Raw genomic sequence first — 26,503 nt, 5'->3', positions numbered from 1 at the left:
TCTGTAAATTACAATATCTGATTCTATATTCTTTAGAGAAAAAAACAGCGTTTATTTCGTTCGTTTATCACAGAAATTGCAGAAATAGGAGCAAATTAATAAGTCACTACAGTTTTTACGGATTTCTAATCGCGGGTATTTAAATATATTCCGTATGGCTGCCTTTACCGGAATTTAAATGCCCGTAGGATAGTGGTTAACTCACAATACACCTATCAACCAACTGCTTCCTGCTGTGACACCACACAGTAGCACTCAGCATGACTATCAACATTATTTCAAGTAAACCAAGTGGAAATATATATTCAGTTATTCAGTACTGAGGGGGTGGGTTTCCCCATGCACCATGACTAATAGTCTATTGTACGTCCCCCTTTAATTTCTACTGTCTCCATACCCTACCGATACTGGTGCCTGCTATCTCCCCTTTTCTGCCAGCGAGGTTGGCCCTCTACTGGCAGTGGTACCCGATAATTCTCCCCTTTCTGCCAGCGAGGTCGGCCCTCTACTGGCATTGGTACCCGATAACGTCCCCATCTACTAGAGGCATTGGAAACTACTTGGGTGCGAAACATTTTGCCTAATTTTGCTCAGAGGTCTCCTAGAGACATGAGGATCTTTTACGTGCTGTAAGTCTATGACACAGAACCCACAGCTTAAAGTCCCTCCGGGAGGACTTGTTCCCTGAATTTTTCCGCCCTTAACACTTCGCGGACCGGATGCCTAGGCCTAGGCATTTGGGTTTCAAACGTGGCAGACCGGTCGCCTAGATTTAGGCTTTTAGGACACGTTATGTTGCAACACACTATTCCTCGCTTTGGTGGCCACGTGTCTGTAAAAGTACTGTGTAGCTGACCTTCGGAATGTTTGTTTTCCGAGTCAGCAACGTGACCACTCTCTATTCCCCTCTCACTCTAAAGCAGAGTCCCTTTGTTCAAGTCGAAGCTTCTATGTGTGAGGCAAGATATTCTCAGTGTCAACATGGCTCAGAGACGAAAGCAGTTGAAGGCCGCGCGAGCTCTCGGAGAAGAAGAAATCTGTGATTTGATCTCCGATGAGTTATCTGGCTTGCCAACTGCTTCGTCTTCTGATAGCAAGGGCAGTATCAGTGGCAGTGACAGGGGCCCCCAAATTTTTGTGACCAGAAGAGAAAGTGAAAGTGACAGTGAGAGTTCCGATGAAAGTGCGAGTGCTAGCATTGCGGGGACAGCGACATGGGGTAAAGTGGACAAAACACCCACTTTGGGAAACTTTACTGGTTATCCAGGGGTGAGACAAATGCCATCGGACATTCAGGAGGAAGGGGGACATTCTTCTTCAATCCTGGAGGGATACTTGCATTGTGAATATGATTTCCACTATTCACAATTCGAGCATGGTCAATGTTCAAAGATGACACGGGCAAGTGAAGAAGAAGCCTCTTTGTATTTCTCAGTACAATATGTTCATGAAGGGAGTTGACAGAGCCGACCAATACTTGGCCTATTATTCCCTTCCTAGGAAAACAGTAAAATGGATGACGAAAGTTGCCTTGTGGCTTATAAATTGTGCCCTTTTCAATTCATATTTGGTTTTCAAAGAGCTAAACGAAAATTCAACTTTGAAATACAAGGCATTTCTCATGAATGTGGCAAAAGCCTGGGCTACAGACCTCACGGTGGTGGCAGAACCTGCGTCAGACACAGACGTAGTACGACTGGGACCATCTACTCCCACCCCAAGGAGGCCTCATATGGACCCCCCTGGGCGACTCTCGGGTGACATGCGGAAACATACCCTCATGAAAACTGTGATGAGCGAACAATCGACGGGGAAGTATCCTTCTAGGCAGTGCCATGTGTGCGCAGAGCACAAGAAGAAGAGTAGAACTGCCTACATGTGCAACTTCTGCGTAATGCCTCTTAACAAAGGGGAATGTTTCCAGAGATATCACACACGCAAGCACTTCTAGGAGCTCTGGTAAGTGTTCTCCAAAAATTTCAGTTCATAAAATTAATTAGATTTTATATTAATTTTTAAAGTGAACAGTGCACAAGTTAGGGTAGTAGGTTTAAAAATGCCGGTCCCCAGGGTGATTTAAATATTTAAATCACCGGTCCGAGAAGTGTTAAAAATTCCATGACCTCCGTCGGGTTTGAACCCACGTACCTTGAGTCATGAGATGGGAACATTACCCCTAGACTACGGAGGCCGCTTAATTAAGTGGATATATAACTTTTACATTAAAACGAAATCACAATTTAGTGTTCCACATTTACTATAATCCTGAATTTTTAAGTTTTTTTTTCTGATACTAGCTGAAACTCAATAAGAACAATTTAATATTTTCTCCTATTTTGTGAATTTCAAATTAACAAATAACCAGCATTTACAGTAAGACATTTTCTACCTTTGTGAGTGCAAACCTCATATTGCCGCAGTTGTGGCTGAAACAACAACTGATACTCATGTTACCTCCCTACTGGAAACTGTTATCTGACAACCACAATTTTAGGCAAGTGGTGTCAGATAATGAACACACGCAGCCAGGCTGTGACATCACAGTTTCTTTGATTTTCCATTGAGGTCTACTTCTTCCATCATTCAATATTTAAAAAAAAAATGATTTCATATTATTGATTACGTACTTATATGTACTTCATGTCATTAGTAACATTGGTAAACCTATCTCTGTAACAGGCCATGGAGGCCCATAGGACTGTGAGATGTTGAGGCTCCCACATTTTCCAGACAATCAGCAAACAGAGCCAGTAAGGCTATCAGCCTTGTTCACTGGCCACCCTTTAAACACAGGAAGATTCGTGGCACGCATTTCTGCTAGAGGCTGAAATGACCCCAGGGCCATAGTGCAGTTTGAAGGACCAGATCAATTGAAAAATCCAATGACTTCATCAGTAATTGAACCTGCGACCTTCCAGCTTGAAACATAGCACCTCAACCAACTATGCTACTGTGTGCCCCAATGTCATTAATTGGTTTGGGAATTAATTCTGCATTATTATGTCACTTTATTTGTGTAGAAATAGTTTCTTGAACTCCATAAGTAAAAAAATTATATTGCAGTAATTCTTATGAGATAAGTAGTTTCTTGACGTCATTTTGCACAAACCCACCACACATCTGGTGAATACCTCAATTTAGTAATTTAGTATAAGCTAAGACATTCCCCAGAGATTTGTTACATCGGAGTTTCACTGTAGTTACAAACAGAACATGACAGGATTAACATTTTAAACATACGGTGTCCTTAGAAATTCAGTTCCGTAATAAAAATTGAACCACATGATACTACAGCTCAAACAGAACAACCCACACAAGATATTGTTTAATCGCAAATATGAAATGCAACCAGCAGTACTTCTTCATTCCATGGCACAGGTTGCCTTCCTGCCAGTATCGAGACATATAGCAGCTAAAACTCTAAAATGGAATAACACTCAGATTAAGATTTTAAGGTATACTCATGTAATATAAAAATTTTGGCAATTTTCACAACTAGAAACTCCACCACAGTATTTCTGCACTGCCTGTGTAGGGGTGGCTACCATTCATACTAACAAAAGTACATTACAAATGTAATAACACGTAATGATCACCTTCATAACTTGTACTCTTCCCCAAGCATAATAAGAGTGATCAAGTGATGGACGACGAGATGGGCAGGGCATGTAGCACAAATAAGGGCTGAAAAGGAATGCATATAGGATTTTGTGGGAAAGCCAGATGGAAAGAGACCACTAGAAGACCTAGACATAGGAGGGTTGGTTATTTTAAGACAGGATAGGGTGGTATGGAATGGACTGATCTGGCTTGGGATAGAGACAAGTGGAAGGCCCTTGTGAACACGGTACTCAACCTTCGGGTTCCAAAAAATGTTGAGATATTCTTGAGTCACTGCACAATAGGCAGCTTCTCAATAAGGGAACAGCTCCATTAGGTTGGTCAGGCAGTCCATTACAAATGTTATATCATCATGTGTTATGCCCACATAGTAGGAAAGAGGAAATTCACAAAAACCAAAATGAAAATTACATTTTTATAGACACTGAAAGTATCTCAATTTCTATAATACCACCAGAATCCAAAACTATAGACAGGAAGAAAGACCAATACAGTAATGCTGTGAAACATGACTGAACCTATTAATATAATTCCAAAATGAGTCATACTCACGAACACTCCACGGCCTTTTATGACTCGGCCACTCTTGGTGATTCCTCTTATTCGACTGCGACGTCGATGTTCACGTTCCCTAGGATTCCTATCTGTTTTAGGACGGTTATTTGTTGATGCCTGACGATCACCTCTATACAAGAAGCGGTTAGGGGGTACATCTGGAATCTCCTCTGGCTTTATATTTGTTATTGTTACCAGTGGGTGCAGTTCACCATCATCAGGAACCTCTCCTTCCTCTGCTTCTGATTCAACTTGTCCTGCCCCATCAGCACCACTGCCGACGCTCTTCTTGCTGCAAAAACAGTACCGTAAATTCTGTTCAGAAGAGTCTCTCGAGCTTGTTTTCAATTGGCATCTTTACACCCTATTAAACTACATCTGCTTTGCATTAAACGCATTTTTGTATTTTGCTTTCCTATGTCACATGTTAAATTCAGAGCTTCCAGTATCAGGGAAGAGACTACATCATCTGTTTCAAAATGAGGAAATACAAGGGTTGTCAAAATCAAACCTGTTCAGGGACGGTTTTGGTAATGGTGCACAGGCCATTAAAACAGTCCCTATGTAAGCAGAGGCACTCATTGTTTCTGTTGCCACTAACATGCTGTTACTGCTGCAGCACACCTCATGGTTCACTGCTGGTACATCATTCACAGCCATTTGCACAATCCTGCACCACTAGAAGAACCACAAATGGGTTTCAAGGAAACAACCCTAGCCCCAAAATTAATAACAGCAGCCTTTGGATGTCAGTATATAAAAAGTTAAAAGGTGAAGCTGTCCATGTGTTTAACTACTTAAGAATTACTCCATGAAGACATATGGGGGAATGGCTGTATAGACCCATGTTTTCTTGACCTCAGCACTAGTTGGAGGTGAGTGGTCAGCTTCACGGCCGGGTCGCTGTACCCCCGGAGAAAGAGCCTCCAGTACCCATTGTATAGGAGGCTGAGTGGGGCCCCACAGTCGGTCTGGACAATGTGGAGAAGTGAAAATTCTTTCCATCAGGATTCAAACTCTGACCCCTTGCTTGTGGAGCCTATAGCTCATTGCGGTATGAACTGCGCTATCCCAGCTCATGTATAAACAGCTTTTTAATTTTTAAAACTCATTCATACTAGGACAATGATTTGCTGTTATCTATGAATTCTTCTGTGACATAAGAAAAATTGATTTTACAGTACAGAACACATTTCAAAGAAGAGTTCAATCCACAAGAATGGTAATGCATCAAGACTTCGACAAGACGGTAAACCCTCGTTAATCTGGAGTGAGGGGGACAGGAGATCCGGATTAACGAAGCAAAAGACAGCCCTAAAAGATGGAAGAAACTTAAAAAACAAATATAATGAAAATTTAATAACATAGGTAGAGATGACAGAAATATATAAAAAAATATTGCTACAGCAATTTTTTCTTCTGCTAGAAGCTGAAATCCAGGGTTTCATTCACACAGCTCAAGCCAATATTTGATATTTTCTTGCATGGTTTCAATCTCTCCAGCTGCCCTCAACACAGTCTGAAAGTCGTCTTGCTCTAGTCCCTGTTGCTCTTAAATGTCCTGTGTCTATTTGGTACTCAACTGCAAACAGAATTTTTCATCATCCACATTTCGATCCAGATGAACTGTAACTGCCTTGGCAAGTGTTTACTGTATTGTGAATACGTGTAAAAATATCTGTCAAATATTTAAATTTAATTCCAGAGACCAGACTCTGAATCGATCTTCAGGTAAAAAACCCACTCACATGGGCCCAACAGACAGAACTAGTCCTTACCTCCAGATACGAGAACCAACACAATGCAGAATACATGAACCAGACACAACATAAACCATCTGTGGGAGTCGGGTGAAAAATTTAAAACACGATATACATGCGGAGCTGTACCTATGGCCAGAGTCGATAGAATCAGATATACTCTATCAACATTTTAAATTACGGATAAGTAGATGTGCATATAGACACAATAAACAGGGGATTAAGATACAAGCAGATGAAATTTCCTAAATACCAGAAGGGACCTAACAGCAAATAAACCAATCCTAATGATGTTGATAAGACTAAAGTGCATGTGGCTAAGCAGTTTAATTACACTGAGATTGCTACAGAAAATTTGTGAGCATCAACTGCCACACTACAATCAAATTTCAACACACCTGATCCAAGTAGGTAAAACCATTACATTCCAAGATATACAAATTTACTCATTCTCTTTGTAATGAGGAAGAATTACCACAGCTGCAGAAAAGAATCTCTTAAGTCTTTGGACTGCTGAACCCAGAAAGAACTACCTGCTTAGTGATAAATGCAGCTGAACTGAAAGATCCTTCACACAGCCTTCAAACAACAACAAAATATTCCATGTGACAGGTCACTCTTTCCTGCAAACATTTCACATCACACCTGATGCCATTTACAAACAGAAATGCTACACTAACTGATTAACAATGTCCGATCTCTCCAGTGGTGATAGTTTTAAAGCAAGTATCCAGAACTGGTATATGGCATGCAGAAGGGTAATGTGTCTTCACAGAAAAAGAAGGGAAAAACTGACTGCAGACAATACTGAGAAGTTTCACCCTTATCCAATATCCAGACATGCAGAGAGGTTGCAAATACAATGAATATGTCACAGACAGTTTAACAGGTGGTGGTCTGTAAAATTAGGCATTCCATCAAGGGCTAACAACCATTAATTGTAAAACTTTACATACAGCCTCAGACTTGGAATTAAAAGGAAAACTGCGTAACAATGGCCTTCATAATTTCTTTTTGTCTGAAATCAGTAGTGTGATCAAACCAAGGAAGATGGTACATATTGTGGCATATCTGCTCTATATAGGAACTGTCGAGTCACAGAGGCCTCGGGGCACACGGAACGGGAGAGCTGTGGATTGTATTGGCGCATTGCTGGGTGACATGTCTGTGAACGCTTGGATTGTGCAACAGTGAGTAGGGGTCACCTGACCTCTGAGTTTCCGCAAGTGACATCTCACACACACGTTGATATGCAACGCTTGGTAAACACCCCTTCCACGCTAGGCTGTGACATCACGCAAAAGTGAAGTGATGTGCATTTTCTGCTAGTCTTGAGTTTATAGGAGAAACTGAAATTCCTAAGAAGGCAGTTCTCAGAGTGAGTTCGCGGAGTTAGTTATGAGAGAAGCATGCGAATGGACTACAGAAGAATACAGGAGGTTGGCCTGTGAGGAAGTAAAGTGCGACTGGAAGATTTTATGTGTACTATGTGATAGAAAGTGATAGCTGAGAAGTCAGCCAGTGAAGACTTATTGTGTGACTACAAGAGAGATTGGGAGTGTGTAATTCAGTGAGACTTGTATAGCTCCCGTGTTATAAATACGTGAAAACTACATCAGATCGACTGAGAAGATTAGTGTGTAGAGAGTGTTAGTTGTGTAAATCAGTAACAGTGTTATTAGTAATTGTATTTACAACCTGTAAGTGGCTAATAGAAACCAATTACCAATCCAAACTGTGTCTCAGTCGCCCAAACATGCTATGACTGGTGTCACAGGCCGTCCAAACACGTTACAATATGATCAAACAAAGGAAGATAATACATACAGGAAGCATAGGAGTAATGCACACAAAATGTTTATGGAAAAACATGAAGGAAGGAACCAACAGAGTGCCTCCCTTCTTATCTGAGGAAGGAGACAGATCCAGTATCCGAAACATTGCGTTCTCTAGTTTTTAGAATACCGGATGATGGACAAAGTCCAAAAACCCAGACATTCTGAGACAGGAGGAAGCAACCAGGGCCACTTCTTGCTGACTGACTGCTTGGCTTCCTCTTTGACCCTGAGGATGGAGACAGTATGTTCCTCCAAAACATCTGTAACCTCTACCAGACTGCTGTCAGACCTCATCCATTTACTCATGTCACAACTTAGAAGGCTCACAGTACCAATATCATCTGACTTACTTCACTTTCATTCACACAGACTTCACACTAATGCAATTTCATGTGAATCTGATTAGTTCTGTGAAAAAATACAAGTCATCAATGGATAAAGTTGTTGTCCTTGTGCTTAACTAATTAAGCACTATGCCATGAAGGAGTATGGAGGAGCGGATGTATAGATCCATACTTTCTTGACCTCAGCACTAGTTGGAAATGAGTGGTCAGCTTCATATCCTGGCCACTTTACTGCCAGTACCCACTGGACAGGAAGGTGGGTGAGCCCCAGAGCTTGTCTGGACAATGTGGATAAGAGGAAATTCTTGACCCTACCATGACTCAAACTCCAACCCCTCAGTCATCCAGCCCGTAGCCAGTTGCTACACCAACTACACTATCCCAGCTCCCATCAGTGAATAAAATCAAACGTATTGAAATTAGCTGAATTATACAATTCTTTATTAGAGTCCATCGCAACACAATACAGTGGTCCAGGTTAGAATTAGCATAGCTACGTGTTTTGGCTATTAAAGCCATCATCAGGCAGACAGATGATTACCATATTTGCACACTACTTCGCAATTTTAGCCTAGACCATTGTATTATTGTGTTGTAGACGACTCTAATAAAGAATAGTACATAACAATAAAACAGGATGCATGAAATGAAAATTAGCTGAATTATATACCAGTGTAACTTTTTGAAATCGTCCATCTCTGCTTACCAAAATAATTCTTTTATAAGCTCACAGAGAGATGTGTTTCAGCTCTGCCAGTGTCACTTAGATCACACATCATAATTAAGAGTAGTGGACTTAAAAAGAAGCAGTTTTAGTAAGTGCAGATGGACAGAGCCTGCACTATGTAGGTGGATCAGTGCTATGCTGGAAAGCAGAACCATAGCTGCCACATTATCAGGAGACCATGGGGGCATCCGCGTCTAGGGGATGTCTGCAGGGGGGCATGCTCCTGGCTCTACTGTGGAGCCTGGTCGTCAACGATCTCCTGTGGGGACTTAATGATGGGTATTATACAGTAGGATATGCTGATGACATAGCAATCCTCATAAACTGAAAATTACTTTGGACAGTATCAGAGCGTCTTCAAACAGCTCTGTACACAGTCCTATGATGGCGCAATTCGAACATCTCCAACAGCTGCACTGGAGATACTCCTTGGACTCCCCCCACTTCATATACAGTTGGAGGCAGAGGCCAGGGCGGGAATCTACCGTCTCCAGTGCAGTGATCAATGGAAACCTAGATCCGATAGTTTCAGACATACATACATCATTCTAGTTGCTGGCTTCCCATTGTGGCGGCCTGGGTTTGATCCCGGGTATGGTCAAGTGGGATTTGTGGTGGACAAAGTGGCGCTGGGGCAGGTTTTCTCCGAGTACTTCGGGTTCCCCTGCCAATCTTCACTCCACCAACGGCTCCACAATCACCCTCACCTATCATCTGGAGCTGCTACAATAGGCCAGAAGTGGCTGCAGTATAAGGGACTTAGTCCCACCCCACTAGCATTAATAAATAAACTAATAAATACATACATAAGTCAGGACATGAAAAAAAACCCATATTTACAATGGGGTCTGACAAAATGATACTGAGACAGGTATATGAAAAACCTTTCACAGTCAGATTTCCTGACAGGAGTGAATGGGAAGACGGGTTTCAGCCCAATAGAAAACGGGGACTGATCTGGTATACAGATGGTTCCAAGAAAGATAAGGGCACTGGAGCTGGTGTGTTCTGCTATGGCACGAGGAGGAAACTTAGTTTCAGCCTTGGGCAGTACACGACAGTATTCCAGGCAGAAGTATATGCCATTAAGGCATGTATTATGGAGAATTTGGATAGGAACTACAGAAATAGGAACATCTACATTCTATCCGATAGCCAAGCTGCACTTAAAGCGCTTGACAAACACCAGATCAACTCAAAATTGGTCTGGGATTGCCACCAAACCCTCATGGAACTGGCCAAACATAACAGGGTACAACTGATATGGATGCCGGGGCATGAGGGTATTGCTGGAAACAAAACAGCAGATCAATTGGCCAGGATTGGAGCTGAACATCCATTCACAGGACCTGAACCAGCCTGTGGCATCTCTATAGGAGGTGCCAGAAAGGCAATCAGGGATTGAACAAATATGAATCACAAGAAATACTGGGGATCTTTGTCTGGACTCAGGCAAGCAAAGGGACTCATATGAGGACCTTCTACTAAAAGAGCAAAGGAACTGTTGAAGTTAAACAGGAACCAGCTACAATGGGTGGTACAATGGGTGGTAGGGCTACTTATAGGAAAACCTCTTCAAATTGGGACTAAGTCAGTGTTCTGCAACCAGTGTGCCATCACAAGGTGAAAGGTGCGATGAGAACTTTTACCTATTGTAAGAAATTAATTATCAAATTTTATTCGTTTTATTTTATCCCAGTTACCGTGTTTCGTATGTTTGTATTTTATTCTCAGTCACTGCACTGATTAAATTAGATGATGCTTGTTTATTCTTTATTACATGCTGTGATTTTCTATGTACAGTAATGTTGTATTCTAAGAAATTAAACGTAAATTATTTACTTACAGTTGTTGTCATACCATAGTTTTCATTATTGATTTATTTTTATTTTTCTCACATCTACTAACTTCTTTGATATGCTTGCCGCTGTGTATGTGCTTTCCCCTAAAACTGCAGGGATTAGCATGGGTTTTCCTGTCTTTTATATCGCTGTTTTGGTATTTGCCCCTGTTTGTTAGAAGTTAGTGCTTCTTCAACTTTATGACTTTCTTCCTGTAACGATGCACCCACCGATTGTTGAACTTCATTTAAATTATAAATATTTAAAAAATAAGTCGGTATAGTGTCACTTCTTCCGCTTGAAGAGTAGAGATCCCGCGTTTTACAGTTGTTTCAGTTCTATCACAGCTGTGCTCTGAAGTAGTTCGCAAATTTTGGTTGCTAGTTAGAGAATTACAGATGGGTCATTTGAGATGTCCCCGACTGTATGGCCACTTGCTGACGGCAATAAAGTGGTGATGGACACAATTAAAGAACATTTAGAAATGCTGCAGCAGAAATTCAATAAGTATTTTGGAGAGAGTGTACAAGATTTCGACTGGGTTCATGATCCATTTGTTGTGAATTCAGAACATCTTCCGATTAATATGCAAGAGGAACTCACAGATTTAAAAGCAGACAGAACATTGAAACTAAAACTTCTCGAAGTGCCTTTGGATATGTTTTGGTCGGCAATAAGCAGTGGATACCCGGCTATCTCCGAGATGGCAATTAATGTGTTATTGCCATTTTCAACTACATATTTGTGTGAACTGGGCTACTCGACATTAACTGAAATTAAGACATCAAATCCATCGATGAACAAATGAGACTTACGTTGTCAGCGATTCCACCACGGATCAGTTGCCTGTGTGCAGCTACACAGGCACAAGTATCATACTGAAGGTATGAGTAGAATTACTGTATTTACTTTAATAGTAATAGAAATGTATTTTCTACACTCTACAGTGAATTAAAAGTTCATTAATTGTTAAAAAATGCACAAGTCAATTTCTGTTTAATGATAATAAAATAACAATATAATAATATTATAGTAATAAGTTGATCACATTACGTATTTATATTAATTGTCTGATATCTTGCGTTTTTGAGGGGAATAACATTTTGGTGTGCCGTGTTGAATCATGGATACTTCATGGTGTGCCGTGAGTAGAAAATGGTTGCAGAACACTGGACTAAGTAACGGTCCAACTTGTGAGAGGTGCCAAGAAGAAAATGAAACAGCCACACATATCCTGTGTGAATGTGAGGCCTTAGCTTATTTAAGATTATGTCACTTGGGTCAATATTTTACGGAACCAAGCGACTAATTTGACGTCCCCATGTACAAAATCCTGAGCTTCATTCGAAGCGCAGGATTGCTGAGGGGATAATCAAAAAGGGAAGCACAACTGATCACTGTGGTCGCTGTGCAAGTGCCAAGAGGGCCCACCCCTTGTACATTCATTCATTCATTCATTCAAGTGCAGATGGACACTTATCAGAAGTAATGTCAATGTATCATGGACATGAATTTGTTGAAGACAAATTATGTATTTTTCACTGCAAATAAAAGATTCCTGGGAATGCAACTACAGTTTAGGTCAGATGATATCTGCACAACAAACAACTTTCCCTGCCTAACAGACATACTGCCCCCTTCATTATCATCTTACCTGCTTGATTTCTCTTTCTTTTGCTTCTTCCTTTTCTTTTTTTCTTTCTTCTTCTTCCTCTTCTTTGAATCAGAAGCAGAGTCAGTGTCTGAATCTGCAGAGGAGCTGCTACTGCTAACTGGTTTCTTCTTCACTTTCTTGTCTAAAACAAAAATCCAGTCTCATCACCATAAGCATAAAATTGAAATTGAAATCAAACATGAACATCACCGTCTCCTGGCGTGTGATGTCATGTATTTATTTTACCAGGGCCTCTGCTTTATGCACTCAAAACCAAATTATGAAATCTAACACAGTAAACCATTGTTAATCCAGTTGCAGTTAATCCAGATCCAAATACAAAACATGCTGTTCACAGCAGACCACATGCCTTAAGAGACACATGGCATTTAGGAAGGCAGATGATTCACTTGTATGTTCAGAAAAAAAATGACAGTTTCTTCAAGCCTGCATTATTACAAGGAGATTCTAAAGGGTTCTGATGATGGAGTATAACACACAGAATTACTGGGTTTTTGGACTTTTTCCATCGTCTGGTATTCCAGAAAACAAAAAACAAGAAGTTTCAGAAACTGGATGTGTTTCCATCCTCAAGTGTGGGGGACGGGAAGATACCTACTCAGTTTTGTCCCTTAGAAAGCGATAACTCAACTGAGTAGGTGTCTTCCCCCCCCCAAAAAAAAACTTGACGATGGAAACAGATCCAGTTTCCACATCATGTTTTCTATTTTTTTGAATACCGGATGATGGGAAAAAAAAAAACAAACAAACAAACAAACAAACAGTAATCCTGAGTGTTATACTCCATCATCACAACCGTTTAGAATCTACTTGTACAATAAGCATTGACCCAGTATATATCCTTCCTATAGGAAATTAGAACACCTAAAAATTCAGCTAGGTCCAGTGACTGAGATTAGCATTTTCTAAGGGACCATACTGAGTAGGTGTCTCTCCCCTCCAAATTGAGGATGAAAACAGATCCAGTTTCTGAAATGTCATATATTTTCTATTTCCTAGAATACCAGACAATGGAAAAAAGTCCAAAAACCCAGGACAACTTCAGAGTTTTCTATTGATGAATAAATGTATTGTTTTTAATTTTTTAAATGAAGGCTCTACAGTGACATCTTTTCATTTATTTTCATCAGCTCTACTTATATCATTAAATTTTCCATGTATTTGTGTTCTGAACTTCTTTGTGTGTTAGGGATATCTTTTGCTTCACTAATCTGGATTATCGTTTAATCCAGGTCCCAATTACTTTGAATTAGAAAGGGTTTACTGTATCGAAAAAATACAAAATGCAGGTTTCAAGAAGCTCTTCTGAATATCCATCATGAAACGACAAAAGCTGTAGACACTGAGACTCTGCCGGCAGATCCACCCAATTGAAAAACTGCAGCCAGCACACATGGACAAACATGTACACAGCACCATTATAGTTTTGTAGTATAGAGAGATTCGCTGTTTACTTAATTATGCTGTCAGTCTCTCAGATTATACAGCATGGAATGGTACGAGAATTTATAAAATGATGTAAAAAAGAAAGTGGAAGGACATGGCTGTTGCCTAATTTGAGGCCCTAACATGACATTTTCCCAGAGTGGCTGAGAAACAAGAAAATCTCAGTCACGACAGCTGGTGTCCCACAGGAATTCAAACGAGTCACATTTCAAATACAAGTCAGAAGAAATACTGCTGGAGACAACCTAGTTGGTGATGTCACAGAGTCTGACTGGCAAGTAACAACATTCTGGACAAACTTACTGCCCCATCTCACACTGATACTTACCAGAATGAACAACGTAACACCCAAAAGACAGTAATCTTTACAGTCACTTCAGTGAAATCCCCAAATCTCAGTGTCTCCAACTGTAATTCTCCTGAGCAATATTTCACTACATACTGGCTAGGCGAGTTTTAATGTTCTTGACAAAGATGCATAATAGTTTTAATTCATGAGACATTATTTATTGCAGGATTTGAGGTCCTCACAGCAGTGGCTACAAAGAGTACTATCTTCTATAGTATCACGCTGTGTAGTCCACTGAAAGTCAACAAACGTCTTGGAGGAACATACTGCCACCATCTTCAGGGTTGAATAATGGTAGCACTGTGAAAGCAGGTGGCAGGCAACTTGGCTGGCATCATGATCGGCTCATTCAACCCTGAAGATGGAGGCAATATGTTCTTCCGAAATGTCAGTTGACTTTCAATGGACTATAAGTCATTATACCCCTTCACATTATGAGGCTTTATGCTAATGTTGCAACATTTTGGAAACTACTGTTTGTGTCTTCATGCAAACTGAGCTGTCCACTGGGATAAACTAGTTTCCATCACTCAACCTTGATGACGGCCAAGGCCCAAGGGAGCGAACTGTAGCCACTTCGTTAGGAATCTCCTTCCACTCAACCACAGCCACCTTTTCTCCTGGATTATGCCTCTGTCACTTCCTGGCATGCCGTCCTCTCTTTTCTACCATCAATCTTCTCTTGATGTTCCATTTCAGGCTGCAGTCTCATCTGGTTGGTGTCTGACTTGTCGTGAATAGCTGGCAGCCTTGCTGCCACTTCTTTGAGGTCAGCTTTCCACTTGACCATCTTCATCTGATTGCAGACTTTTCTTTCAGTCTCCGTTCTCTCCATCATTTCATTAAAGGCTTTCATGTCTGCCTCTGCCAGGTCGGCGTCTCACTTGGCAAACAGCTTTCTGTACTTGGCTTCTCTTTCCTCTAGCAGGCAGACCCACAATGGTTCCATCTTAGCGTAGCTGGAGTCTGCCTCTTCTAGTTCTCCTCTATTTACGACAGCCAAGATTTCCCTTATTTGATTTGTTCCACAGTGTCAATATAACTACACGATGCAATCTCAAATCCTATATTTTGATCACTCTGATCCAGTTACTTCTACACCAGTTGCCATGTATTTATGGTTGTAACCACAACGATCTGAACTGCCAACTTCTTATATCAAAATGTCATTATCCTTGTCACTTGTAAAATTTTCTAACATGCCAGAGCTAACTTAGAGCTCAGACCAGTCACTGTCTACTTAAAAATACATAGGTCGTACTGAAAGTCATGAGCAACTTTTTTTTGCATGCAACTGGGAGCAGACAAAAGAGATGTTGGCAGTACAGGAGATGATTGAAAGCTTGGGCTATAGGAAAGTTTATGCTCGTTGGGTCCTGCAGTTATTAACCAAAGACCACAAAGGTCAGCAAAAAGCCATCACCTCAGAACTGCTGCAGAGATATCGACACAAAGGCGATGATTTTTTGCTCTGTATTGTGACAGGTGACAAAAGCTGGTTTCACCATTTTGAGCCTGAAACGAAACGGAACGGCAGAGTATGGAATGTCACCATTTGCATTCACCATCAAAAAAGAAGGCAAAGACAGTGCCACCAGCAGCGAAGGTGATGGGCACAGTCTTCTGGGATGCAGAGGGGTTTATTCTGGCCGAATTCCTGGAACCTGGGCAAACCATCAATGCTGCTCGTTGTGTCCAGATGCTGCACAAGCTCCGTCGTGCATTGCGTGATAAACTTCTGGGACGAAACATCATCATCCTGCATGACAACGCTCACCCCCACGCTGCTCGCGTCACATTGGAAGCAATTGCAAAGATAGGGTGGGAAGTTCTTCCACACCCCTCCTATAGCCCTGATCTGGCACCCTCCGACTACCATCTTTTTGAATTTGTGAAGAATCAGCTGTGTGAACATTTTAAGACATGGGAAACAACTCAGAAAGCAGCGCGTGTCTTCGGATGGCTGGAATGGAATTTTACAGAAGGGGGAATTTTCATACTCCCAGAATGCTGGGAGAAATGTGTACAAAGAAGTGGTGATTATGTGTAAAAATAAAGAAAGTTCTGTAGATTGAGGTGGTGTATTTGGTTTGTCAATAATAAAGCATGTTACTTTACAAAAAAATGTTGCTCATGACTTTCAGTATGACCCTTGTATAAAATAACTAACTATATATACTATAAACTCTGAAAACTATAACAAAAATATGATAAATAATATATAACTTTATTATAAAAGCAAACTACAACCACCAAACTATGATATATTCACAGTAAAACAACTAAAACTGCAGACCAAGAAAGCACTGGACTAACTAAACATGTGAGCTCAACATATTCAGTTAAAAAAAAAATTGTATGCAAAGAGATGCTACCTGGGTGCAAAATTGTGCAACAGACCTTGGAGAATTAGGTACTGTCTTGTGCTGCCACCTCTGAGCCATTTATGTAACTAAAGGAGCATGATTTAGATGGAGCCAATAGATCTGCCATCTGAGTGTCCTGGCCACTATCTGATGCGCCGATGGATTGGCACGCTGAGTGTATAAGGGTTAAATATGTGGACCCACGCAAGGTCATTACACTTTATATATATGGCGTAAGGACCTTACATTATATATATATATATAAAAAATGTATGTGACATCTGTATGTCTATTCATCACTTTATTCAATAAGTCTCTGTGATGATGAATTTATTGCTTCATCTTACCTCACCGTGCTGGGACTCTCTGCTGAATGTTCCATTTCAGCTGATCTGTTTTGCATGCAGCTGGACAGGACCTTCAGTGAGGCACAACTACACTCACATATCCTCCCGATGTATAAAATATACATCAGTCACACCATTCTAATGAACATCTGGTTACCTTTGACCTTCATTTTCAGCACCAGTTCTCCACAGTTGATCACCTTGGCATCCTGCAATGGCCGACACATCCGATCGACAGGCAGGCCCTCGATGTGTAACACCACCTCCTGCCCTGACAGCACATGCCCGAATACCACGTGCACTCTGCAACAAGAAGTGCAAAGACTAATTTAATATGCTTTCTTAAATGAACTTCATCATAAAAATATGAATGTGAAGTGCAACAAGGTTTCTATACTTGATAAGACAGTTCAATTAACAGTCAAGGCAACATATTAAAATATCAACCTCAGTTATGTAACATTATATTTCAGTATGCCGTTGCACTGATTGATGATATAATTTGCATGTGCAGCCTTAAAGGTGCAACTTTTGTTGTGTTCATTAACCAAATTACTGAACAATGAGCTAGAAAATCCATAGAGTGCAACAATTGTGTAAAATTATCTACATGATCATGGCCTTATAAGACTGAAGCATGCCAAAGTACACAGTTTTTTAACTTTGCTGACTAATGCAATGCTTGTTGCAAGGCACGTATAAATCCTGCCGATGAATCAGCATGTCTGATGGCCAAAAACATTTAGAATGAAGGGAAGTAATTAATCTCTGGGCCACTTGATGTCATTATGTTTCACGGCGAGCAGTGAAGTTCATGACTGGGGATTTGTTTATGATTTGTCAGCAAAAGGCAGTAGTTATCAGCTCCATTAGCCATTTGTTCTCAGTTAGTTGGTGAGCAGTGCAGTATGTCATGGTGTGGTATACTTTACAGCAACGTGTATTTCTATATGGCACCTATGTGAAATATGAATCTGCTAGAAAGTGTCAGTGAAAATTTTGACGTAAACTTTGTGATGAAAAGAGTTCCCAGCAGACAAACAATTCAGAATTTGGTGAATAAACTTAGAATAATTGAACTCTTAATAGACAAGAAACAATAACATAGATGCCTTGTTCTTACTGAGGAGAAGTTAGATGACACAGGGGCCAGACTTGAACATACACAGAAAATCATTGAAATGTTTACCTCAAGAAACTGGAGTGCCAAGGTCTAGTGCAAGAACTGCAACACAACTGCAGATGTTTAGATCCTATAAAACTGCCCTGCAGCCTGCAGCAGGGTTCATTTTTTCAGTTGGTTTCTAGTCTGTCACTGAAGGTGAAATCGATCCGATACTGACGTTCTTTTCTAGTGAAGCGTGGTTTCACTTGCAGGGACAAATAAATACGTAAAGGTAAGAACTTCCCTTCATTCTGAAGGTTAATGGCAGTCAGGCATGCTGATTCACTGGAAAAATTTGTATGGGTCTCATAGCAAGGGGTGCATCAGCTGCCATGAAGTGAAGAGCAGTGGAACCAGTCAACGAATGTTACTTTATACATAAAAAACTATATGACTTCACTTACCCGTCCAGGTGGGGCGCTGGCTGTGTTGTACTACAAGAACAAAACATGATTAGAGCGAGCGTGCCGGCGTGACCTGGCTGGCAAGTGGCACCATACCTCAAGCTGAACCACAACTATGCAAAAACAAAACACTGTTAAGTCGGCATCCACTGCATTGGGTATGGTGACAATCCAAAGTTCGGATAACCCTGGCCAGGCAGGGCTTCATGCTATTACAGTAAACCCTTGTTAATCTGGTTACAGTTAATCCGGATGTTGGATAACCTGACTGAAATATGTAAAATGCTGATCACAGTTGAGTACATGTTTTAAAAAGACAAGGCATTTAAGAAGGCATATGAGTCACTTGTATGTTTAGACAAAACTTAACAGTTCCTTCAAACTTGCATTATTAAGTTCAAAACAAGTACAATTTCCGACTCTTCTATTGATGAAGAAATGTACTGTCTTTTTACAGTTTTTACTTATATTTTTTACCTTTTTCATCAGTACTAGTTATATCATTAAATTTTCCATTTATTTATGTTTTAAGTTTTTTTTTGTCTTTTATGGCTACCTTTTGCTTCATTAATCCAGATGACCTCTCCCTCCGATTACTCTGGTTTAGTGTGGTTTTACCACACATGCACACACATTATGCAAATTAATTTATATTATGGGGCACAGTAAGTAGAAATATACACAAATGAGAATAAAATTTTGATTACACTATAGTTAATAAAATGATTAAGGAAACTGGCAGTTTTTTACCTCTCCAATTTCATAATGAAGTACGTCCATTGATGTATACATTTACACACAAACAATACTATGTCACCTTACACACAAAGGAACTGGTACTGCATCCATGTGCAAAGTCTTAAAACACACTACTTTGCTTCAATCTGTTTCATAAAAGCATACATGTATGCATTATATTAGATGCCAACTGCATTATTAAAGATTGTGAAACACTATACAGTGGAACCTTCGTTTAATGTGCCCTAATTTAAGGTTTTCCTTCATTTAAAGTTTAATTTCAATGATCCCAAATCAACAATTGAGTCACACTTCCAACATTTTAAGATTTTCCTCAGTTTGGTGTTCAAATCCTCTGTTTCACAAGGAAATATTAAACGGAGGTTTCACGATACTGACTAAAGAAATTGGCCACAAAATCAATTATTCTGGAATGTTGTGCTATGTAATCTGGTAAAGTGGAGCAATGAAACACCTCCATCTTCTGAGTATAGTGAAGATGGATGAGAGCTCATCCCTGTAACAGGCCATGAAGGCCCACAGGGTTGTGAGACATTGAGAGTCCCACATTATCTAGACAACTGGCTCAAAGATGGAGGTAAGGTTGTCAGCCTTACGCGCCGGCCGGGCTTTACTCCCCAGGAAAATTATTTAATTCCTGGTATTCATTTCTGTTAGAGGCTGAGTTGACCTCAGGGCCATAGTGCGGCGGGAAGGATTAGGTCAACTGATAAAAATCCACTGACCTCATCGGGACTTGAACCGGCGACCTTCTGGCATTATATTTTCTCAATAAGAAAATCTCAGATTTTAGGATAATACAAAGTACAGATGCTATCCACATGAGGATACTGAAAGCACTACCACAACAGCTTGTGGAATAATTATGACTGCAATGTCACCAATAGAGTTGAAAATATACAATCCCTATATAGGCAGGGCTTGAGGTGGGGCGGGATGGCATCCTGCTTCTTTTCTAAATGGCTTAAAAGCATCCCATTACTTCTTTGGCAGTAAATGCAATGTACAATACCTTTTTTGTTAAAAGGGGTTCTATTTTCATTCCACCTCAAGCACTGTATATAGGTGAACAGATTTAAAAAATGTAAAAAGGAAACAATATGACAATAATCAATGCACCTTCTGATGCACTGCCTCAAAGCTGTTATACAGCAGCTTGTTGTGCGACTTGGCAAGAGCATTTACCTTTCTTTTTGAAGTCCTTGCAAAACGTGTCGAGTATGAGCTAACGTTGCCTCAGTGCTTGAATACATACTGCACCATACATTCATATAGGGGAGTGGAGGTATAGCTCAACAAATCCTTAACTTGAGCACTAAATGGAGACAAGGGGTCAGCTCCCAGTACCAACTGGGTTGGGCCCAATGTAAAATCTCTGCTCCTGCTGGCAATGAAATCCCAGCTGTCCAACTCATGGTCTAGTCAGTATACTAAGCTTCATGGGTCCATGAAATGTGTGGAGCCATTTCAGAATTAGTCATCACATAATGAACAGAATGGGAAATACTTAAATGAATTACATCCTTTGTATATCCACACAGCATTTCCAGTGGTCTCTATTGAATCAGAACAGAAGTGGAGCATGAGGCTGTAAATCTACCTGCTCAATACAATGACAATCCCTATGGTGTTAATTCAGCTCCTGTGCAGATGAGGACAGCGCTGCTGACGTTTAGAAGGTGCACAGTGCCTCCACCTTCAGGGTCAAAGTGTGTACGGTGGTCAGCTTCCACTTCTTTTCACAACATAAACCATGAAGATGGAGACGGCATATATCTCAGAAACACGCTTCACATCCACAGGGCGTAAATACCAAGGAGATAATTTAATGCTGACATCTACTGTGAAAGCCTGAAACCAGCAACTTTGGTGATGACATTCAAGTAACTTGAGCCATGACACAGTTGAGAACTAGCTCCAAGTTCAATTCAGTACCACTACCATAGTTGGGACAACCAATAAGTCACGTAATTATATTCAATTGTTATAGACATTGAGGAAAATGTTTGGTACAGACATTACACAAATTCTCAAGGGCCCTGGCAATGATGCTCTATATATTTAGCATTACTAGCTTTTTAGATTTTGTTTCTTGTCCACTATTCCAGGACAGAACATGTTTCAGAAGCTGGATCTATTCCAGCACTCAGGTGCAGTGTAACCTACTCAAATGTACCCATTAGAAAGAGCCAGTACCAATGGTCCAGTGGGCCCATCAGACATTGGACATTGTACAAAAAGCTAGTATTACCAAACAGAAATACAGTTAAAACACTAATGCAGTTCTTTGTTGAATCCTGTGTTACTTGTGCATGTGTTCCTAAATACCTGAACAGAGATCAACATAAATTGACAAAGGCCTGGGGTCAAAATTCAGCAGACACAAGAAGTTGACTGAATTTATCACTGCAACGTCATTATATGTGATGTGAATTCTACTCCATACAGTCTAAATAATCTTAAGCCACTAGTAACACCTCGACAAACTTACACAAAAAACTGAGATCCATTCGTGTCTTTGCCTCGATTTGCCATTGACAGCAGGAATGGTTTGTCATGCTTCAGTTCAAAATTCTCATCTGGAAAAAAAGATATAAATATAGTACACATGTAAAAATACGACAGAAATTCAAATGAATCAGCACTCCTTTAGTCAAACCGTTTCTCAGGCCCTCTTTTGCCATTTAGTATCACCTTTCAAACTGAACAGACAGGAATAAAAATTAATAGGAACAGTGCAATTCTAACCTTTAAGTATAGCAAGCTGGAAAATTTGATATTCACAGCTGGTCCTGTAAGCATTAAAGAACCCATGAAGCAACCAACCAACCTCTCAACAGTATACTACCTAACTACACCATCTCACAAGAAATACTGGGGATCCTTGACTGGACTCAGGCAAGCAAAGGGACTCATACGAGTACCTTCTGCTAAAAGAGTGAAGGAAATGTTGAAGATAAACAAGAACCAGCTATGATGGGTGGTGGGACTACTTACAGGACACTGTCACCTTAAAGGACACCTCTTCAAACTGGGACTAAGTAATAGTCCCACTTGTGAGAGGTGTCAAGAAGAAAATGAAACAGACAAACACATCTTGTGCGAATGTGAGGCCTTGGCTTATTTAAGATTACGTCACTTGGGTCAATACTTTATGGAACCAAGTGAATATTCTGATGGCCCCACGTACAAAATCCTGCGCATAATCAAAATCACAATAAAGCACTATAGGTCGCAGTGCATGGGCCAAGAAGGCCCACCCCTTACACATTCATTCATTCAACTACAACATCTCATGCACTGTCAATCATTTTAGAGTCCAAATCTCAGGAATTACATTTATTAGAACAGGTTGTCAGTGAAACAGTTACCAGAAGAGTTCTCCTTATGGTTAAGCACCATGCCATGAATACATGTGGGGGAGTGGAGGTAAAGGTCCACAGATTATCCTCGGCAGTGGAGATAAATTGTCACCTTCACTTTCAGACCTGTTTACATGAGCAGAAACAGTCCCCCTTTCAATTTTATTTAGGGACATTGTCTACATGAATTATTGAATTTAATCAAAATCAACACAGCTGTCTTCAAGAAAACTGTCATTTTGGATTTTGGGATTCATACGAAGGACCTGTTTTTGGCAAAGAAATGGTCAGTCTCAAGGTAATGATATACATATGATGGCTAAAGTCTTTAATACCAAATATGAGGGGACAGAAGAGGATACTGTCATTTGAAGGAGAAAGCTCTAGATCGCATTAAATGGAGGAATTGTTTTGGAAGAGACTGTGGACCTGTCGTCTCGACAGATTACTGACGATGATGATGATGAATAAAAACTATCCAAACATTCAGGTACTGGCAAGTTGCACACCCATACTTGCAGACAAATGAGACTGACAAAAAAACACTTTTTCAAATGCTGGGGTCCTGAAAATGTGTAAATCCATCAAAATCTCAAGACTGCTTCATATCCCCATCACAATATTTTCTCATATATTATTATGTAAACAAGAAAGTAAAAATAATACTCTTCCAGCCGCTATAACGTAAGCCCCAGTAATATTAAGAAGAAAAAGCCTGACTCTAACCTGACCCTGCATTAAGTCAATGAAATAATTCAAATTCTGATTTGGAAGTGTTCACAAACATTAACAAGGCCAGGAAGAAGTCACACTCAAATTGTGGCTTATTACTATTTTCATACGTGCACAAGTTCATTACTGCACTAGTATTTATACTCTTCATGAAACTCAATCATAGAGCTGAGCCCTTCTTGAGAAGCCACTAATTGTGCAGCCACTCAAGAACTCTTCGGCATTTTATGGAACCCGAAGGTTCATCACTGTGTTCACAAGAGCCTTCCACTGGTCCCTATCCTGAGCCACATTAATCCATCTCTCTATGATTCATCTTAATATTTCCATACACCTACACCATGGTCTTCTTAGTGGTCTCCTTCTTTCTGGCTTTCCCACCAATAACCTATATGCATTCCTCTTCTCCCCTATTCATGCTACATGCGATGCCCATTTCTTCCTCCTTGACTTGGTCATTCTAATTATAGTTGGAGAAGAGTGCAAGTTATGAAGTTCCTCATTATGTAGTTTTCTCCAACCTCCCATCACTTCAGCCCTCTTTGGTCAAAATATTCTCAACACCCTCAACTGTGTTTCTCCCTTAATGTCAGAGACCAAGTTTCACACCCATACAGAACTACAGGCAAAATTATAGTTTTGTATATTATGATTTTTATGTTTTTAGACAGCAGACGAGAAGACAAAAGGTTCTGAACTGAATGGTAGCAAGAATTACCCAAATTCAGTCTCCTCTTAATTTCCTTCTGAATCATGTTTTGATTTGTTAGTCATTCCCAAATATCTGAACTGTTCCACATTTTCAAAACATCTGTTACCTGTCTTTGTGTCAAGATTTTACCATGNATGGGACATATCAGCTGTTGGTCTATGCTGAAGATGTGAATCTACTGGGTGATATTATAATATCACCCAGTAGCATCAATTAAAGTCTATGTGTTTTTCTTTATGGTATCTATAATTATAGATACCATAAAGAAAAACACATAGACTTTAATTGATGCTACTGGGTGATATTATAATATCACCCAGTAGATTCACATCTTCAGCATAGACCAACAGCTGATATGTCCCATTTAATTTCAGTCCCACCTGGTTTTCCTAGACCTTTCTAATGGCACATTCTAAAGCAAAGTTGAAAAACAGTTGCAATAAACCATCTCCTTGTTTTAGACCATTCTGGATAGGAAAATTACAAGACAAATGTTGACCTGTAATACCAATAAAATTCTTATCACATGGATTGTTCCTTTCAGAACAGTTATCATACTGCATACATTCAACATAAAATAAGCAAAAAAAAAAAAAACTATTAGTCGTGGTATTGAAATCTGCATCAAGGAAAATTAGTTCTGTATGGAAGTCATTAATTGTAAACGTGTTCTTGAGGGTTTGATAAAATTATATAGGCAATCACGTCTTGCGTGCTAATATAGTACTAAACGAGAGCTGGACATTCATTATATAAGGGCAGAAACAGAACAATTTCAATAACAAACTATGGGTATGAAAATTACCTGTGAATGTTCCTCCGTAGATTGACTCTCCACCGGTGCCATTCCCAACAGAGAAATCACCTCCTTGTATCATGAAATCACGTACTACGCGATGAAAGATTATTCCCTTGTAATGCAGTGGTTTACCAGTAGTTTTCCCGATGCCCTTCTCACCAGTACACAGGGCACGAAAATTCTCGCACGTTATTGGGCACAAATCTGAGAATAACTCAAATATAACGCGTCCCATGGGCAAACCACCCACTTCTATGTCAAAGAAACACCGTGGTCGGTGCGGGGGTTTTGTTACTGTCATTGTTCGGGCCGACGTGTAGAAACTGAAAAGAAAGTGTAAATCCTGTACTTCGGTTAACCTGAACGTCTCATGATAATTATTCTTAAAATAAAATTGCAATGACTACTTATACGACTGTATATTTTCGAGAAAAAACTGTAAAGCTATAACGTTATAATGCCTAACAAATTTGTGTTAACAAGAAATCTACAAAGCAGCGTCAACTACTCATAAAATATTACGTATGAAGAAAGTTGCACTTAATTCCAACCCGTCGATCACAAAAGATTTTCGTCACAGGGTTTCATAATACAACTTCAGTAAACATCTTTACGATCTTTACTAACCTTCGCCTGCTACAAAATACAGTCTTTTTGCACAGTGACTAATATATTGATAACGTGACCGCAAATCTTTCGCGAAGCTCTGCAATTAAAACGCCTGCAACAGACTCACAAAACGGGTGACCGGAAACTCCCGTACCTGAGTTGGTTCAACTAGTAAAGTAGAAATGGTTACATGTTATACGCGCATTCGCCTTCCGCGCAAACTGCCACTGCCATCTATTTTCTTATGCAAAACTGCTTCCTCCCTTGTACCAATCACAATACACATATTGTATTTATCCGAGCATATGTGAGCATAAGACTACCCTTTGGATTAAAAAAAGCTCCTTCGACTTTCCAGAGAATGATTAACAATGTATTATGTGGCTTAACAGGCACCCGAAGCTTTGTATTTCTAGATGACATCGTGATTTATGTTAAGTCTCTAAGTGAGCACGATGAAAAATTGAGAGACTTTTTAGAAGGATTAGGAATTACATTTTGAAACTCCAGCCAGACAGGTGTGAGTTTCTTCGTACCGAAGTAAGTTATCTAGGTCATGTAATCACCGAAGAAGGTTGCGACCGGATCCAAAAAAAGTTAAGGTCATAGAAAATTTTCCACAACCCATTTCAACTAAGCAGTTGAAAAGTTTTCTGGGTATGGCCAGTTATTATCGGAAATTTATTTCCAATTTCAGTAAAATGGCCACGTCCTTGTATAAGTTGCTAAAAAGGGTGCCCATTTTGGATGGTTAGACGAGCAAGAAAATGCTTTCCACAGGCTGAAACAGAAATTGATTTCGCAACCCACATTGCAATATCCTGATTTTACGAGAGAGTTTGCATTAACCACTGACGCCAGCAATGAAGGTGTAGGAGTAGTATTATCCCAGGGCCAAATAGGAAATGATTTGCCTATTGCCTATGCCAGCCGGAATCTGAATAAAGAAGAAAAAAATATTCAACCAGTGAGAAGGAAATTTGGCAATAGTTTGGGGAATAAAACATTTCAGATCGTATCTATATGGGAGGAAATTCAAGGTTGCGACTGATCACAAACCTCTCACATGGATAATGAACATAAAGGATCCAG

At 40.1% G+C, this 26,503-nt stretch overlaps 1 protein-coding gene across 2 annotated transcripts in view; it reads right to left on the bottom strand.

The window, feature by feature from the left end:
- The window catches only part of LOC111862527 (peptidyl-prolyl cis-trans isomerase G), a 44,630-nt gene extending 19,070 nt beyond the window's left edge, over window positions 1-25,560 (bottom strand). The window contains exons 1-7 of one of the 2 annotated variants that reach the window (XM_023848009.2): window positions 25,430-25,560; window positions 24,809-25,125; window positions 21,689-21,776; window positions 18,439-18,468; window positions 17,027-17,172; window positions 12,341-12,482; window positions 4,174-4,468 (exon numbers count right to left, since the gene is read on the bottom strand). In XM_023848009.2, coding sequence (XP_023703777.1) covers window positions 4,174-4,468; window positions 12,341-12,482; window positions 17,027-17,172; window positions 18,439-18,468; window positions 21,689-21,776; window positions 24,809-25,103 — 996 coding nt within the window. In that variant the 5' untranslated portion in view covers window positions 25,104-25,125; window positions 25,430-25,560. Of the gene's footprint in view, window positions 1-4,173; window positions 4,469-12,340; window positions 12,483-17,026; window positions 17,173-18,438; window positions 18,552-21,688; window positions 21,777-24,808; window positions 25,126-25,429 lie in introns of those variants that run through there. The other variant, XM_033750701.1, reaches the window with a different exon arrangement.
- Window positions 25,561-26,503: the final 943 nt, after the last annotated feature.

This window comes from Cryptotermes secundus, unplaced genomic scaffold, assembly GCF_002891405.2.
Source record: "Cryptotermes secundus unplaced genomic scaffold, Csec_1.0 scaffold1084, whole genome shotgun sequence".
Taxonomy (NCBI): domain Eukaryota; kingdom Metazoa; phylum Arthropoda; class Insecta; order Blattodea; family Kalotermitidae; genus Cryptotermes; species Cryptotermes secundus.
The sequence above is the reverse complement of the archived record's forward strand: the minus strand, read 5'-3'. Positions and strand labels throughout refer to the sequence as shown.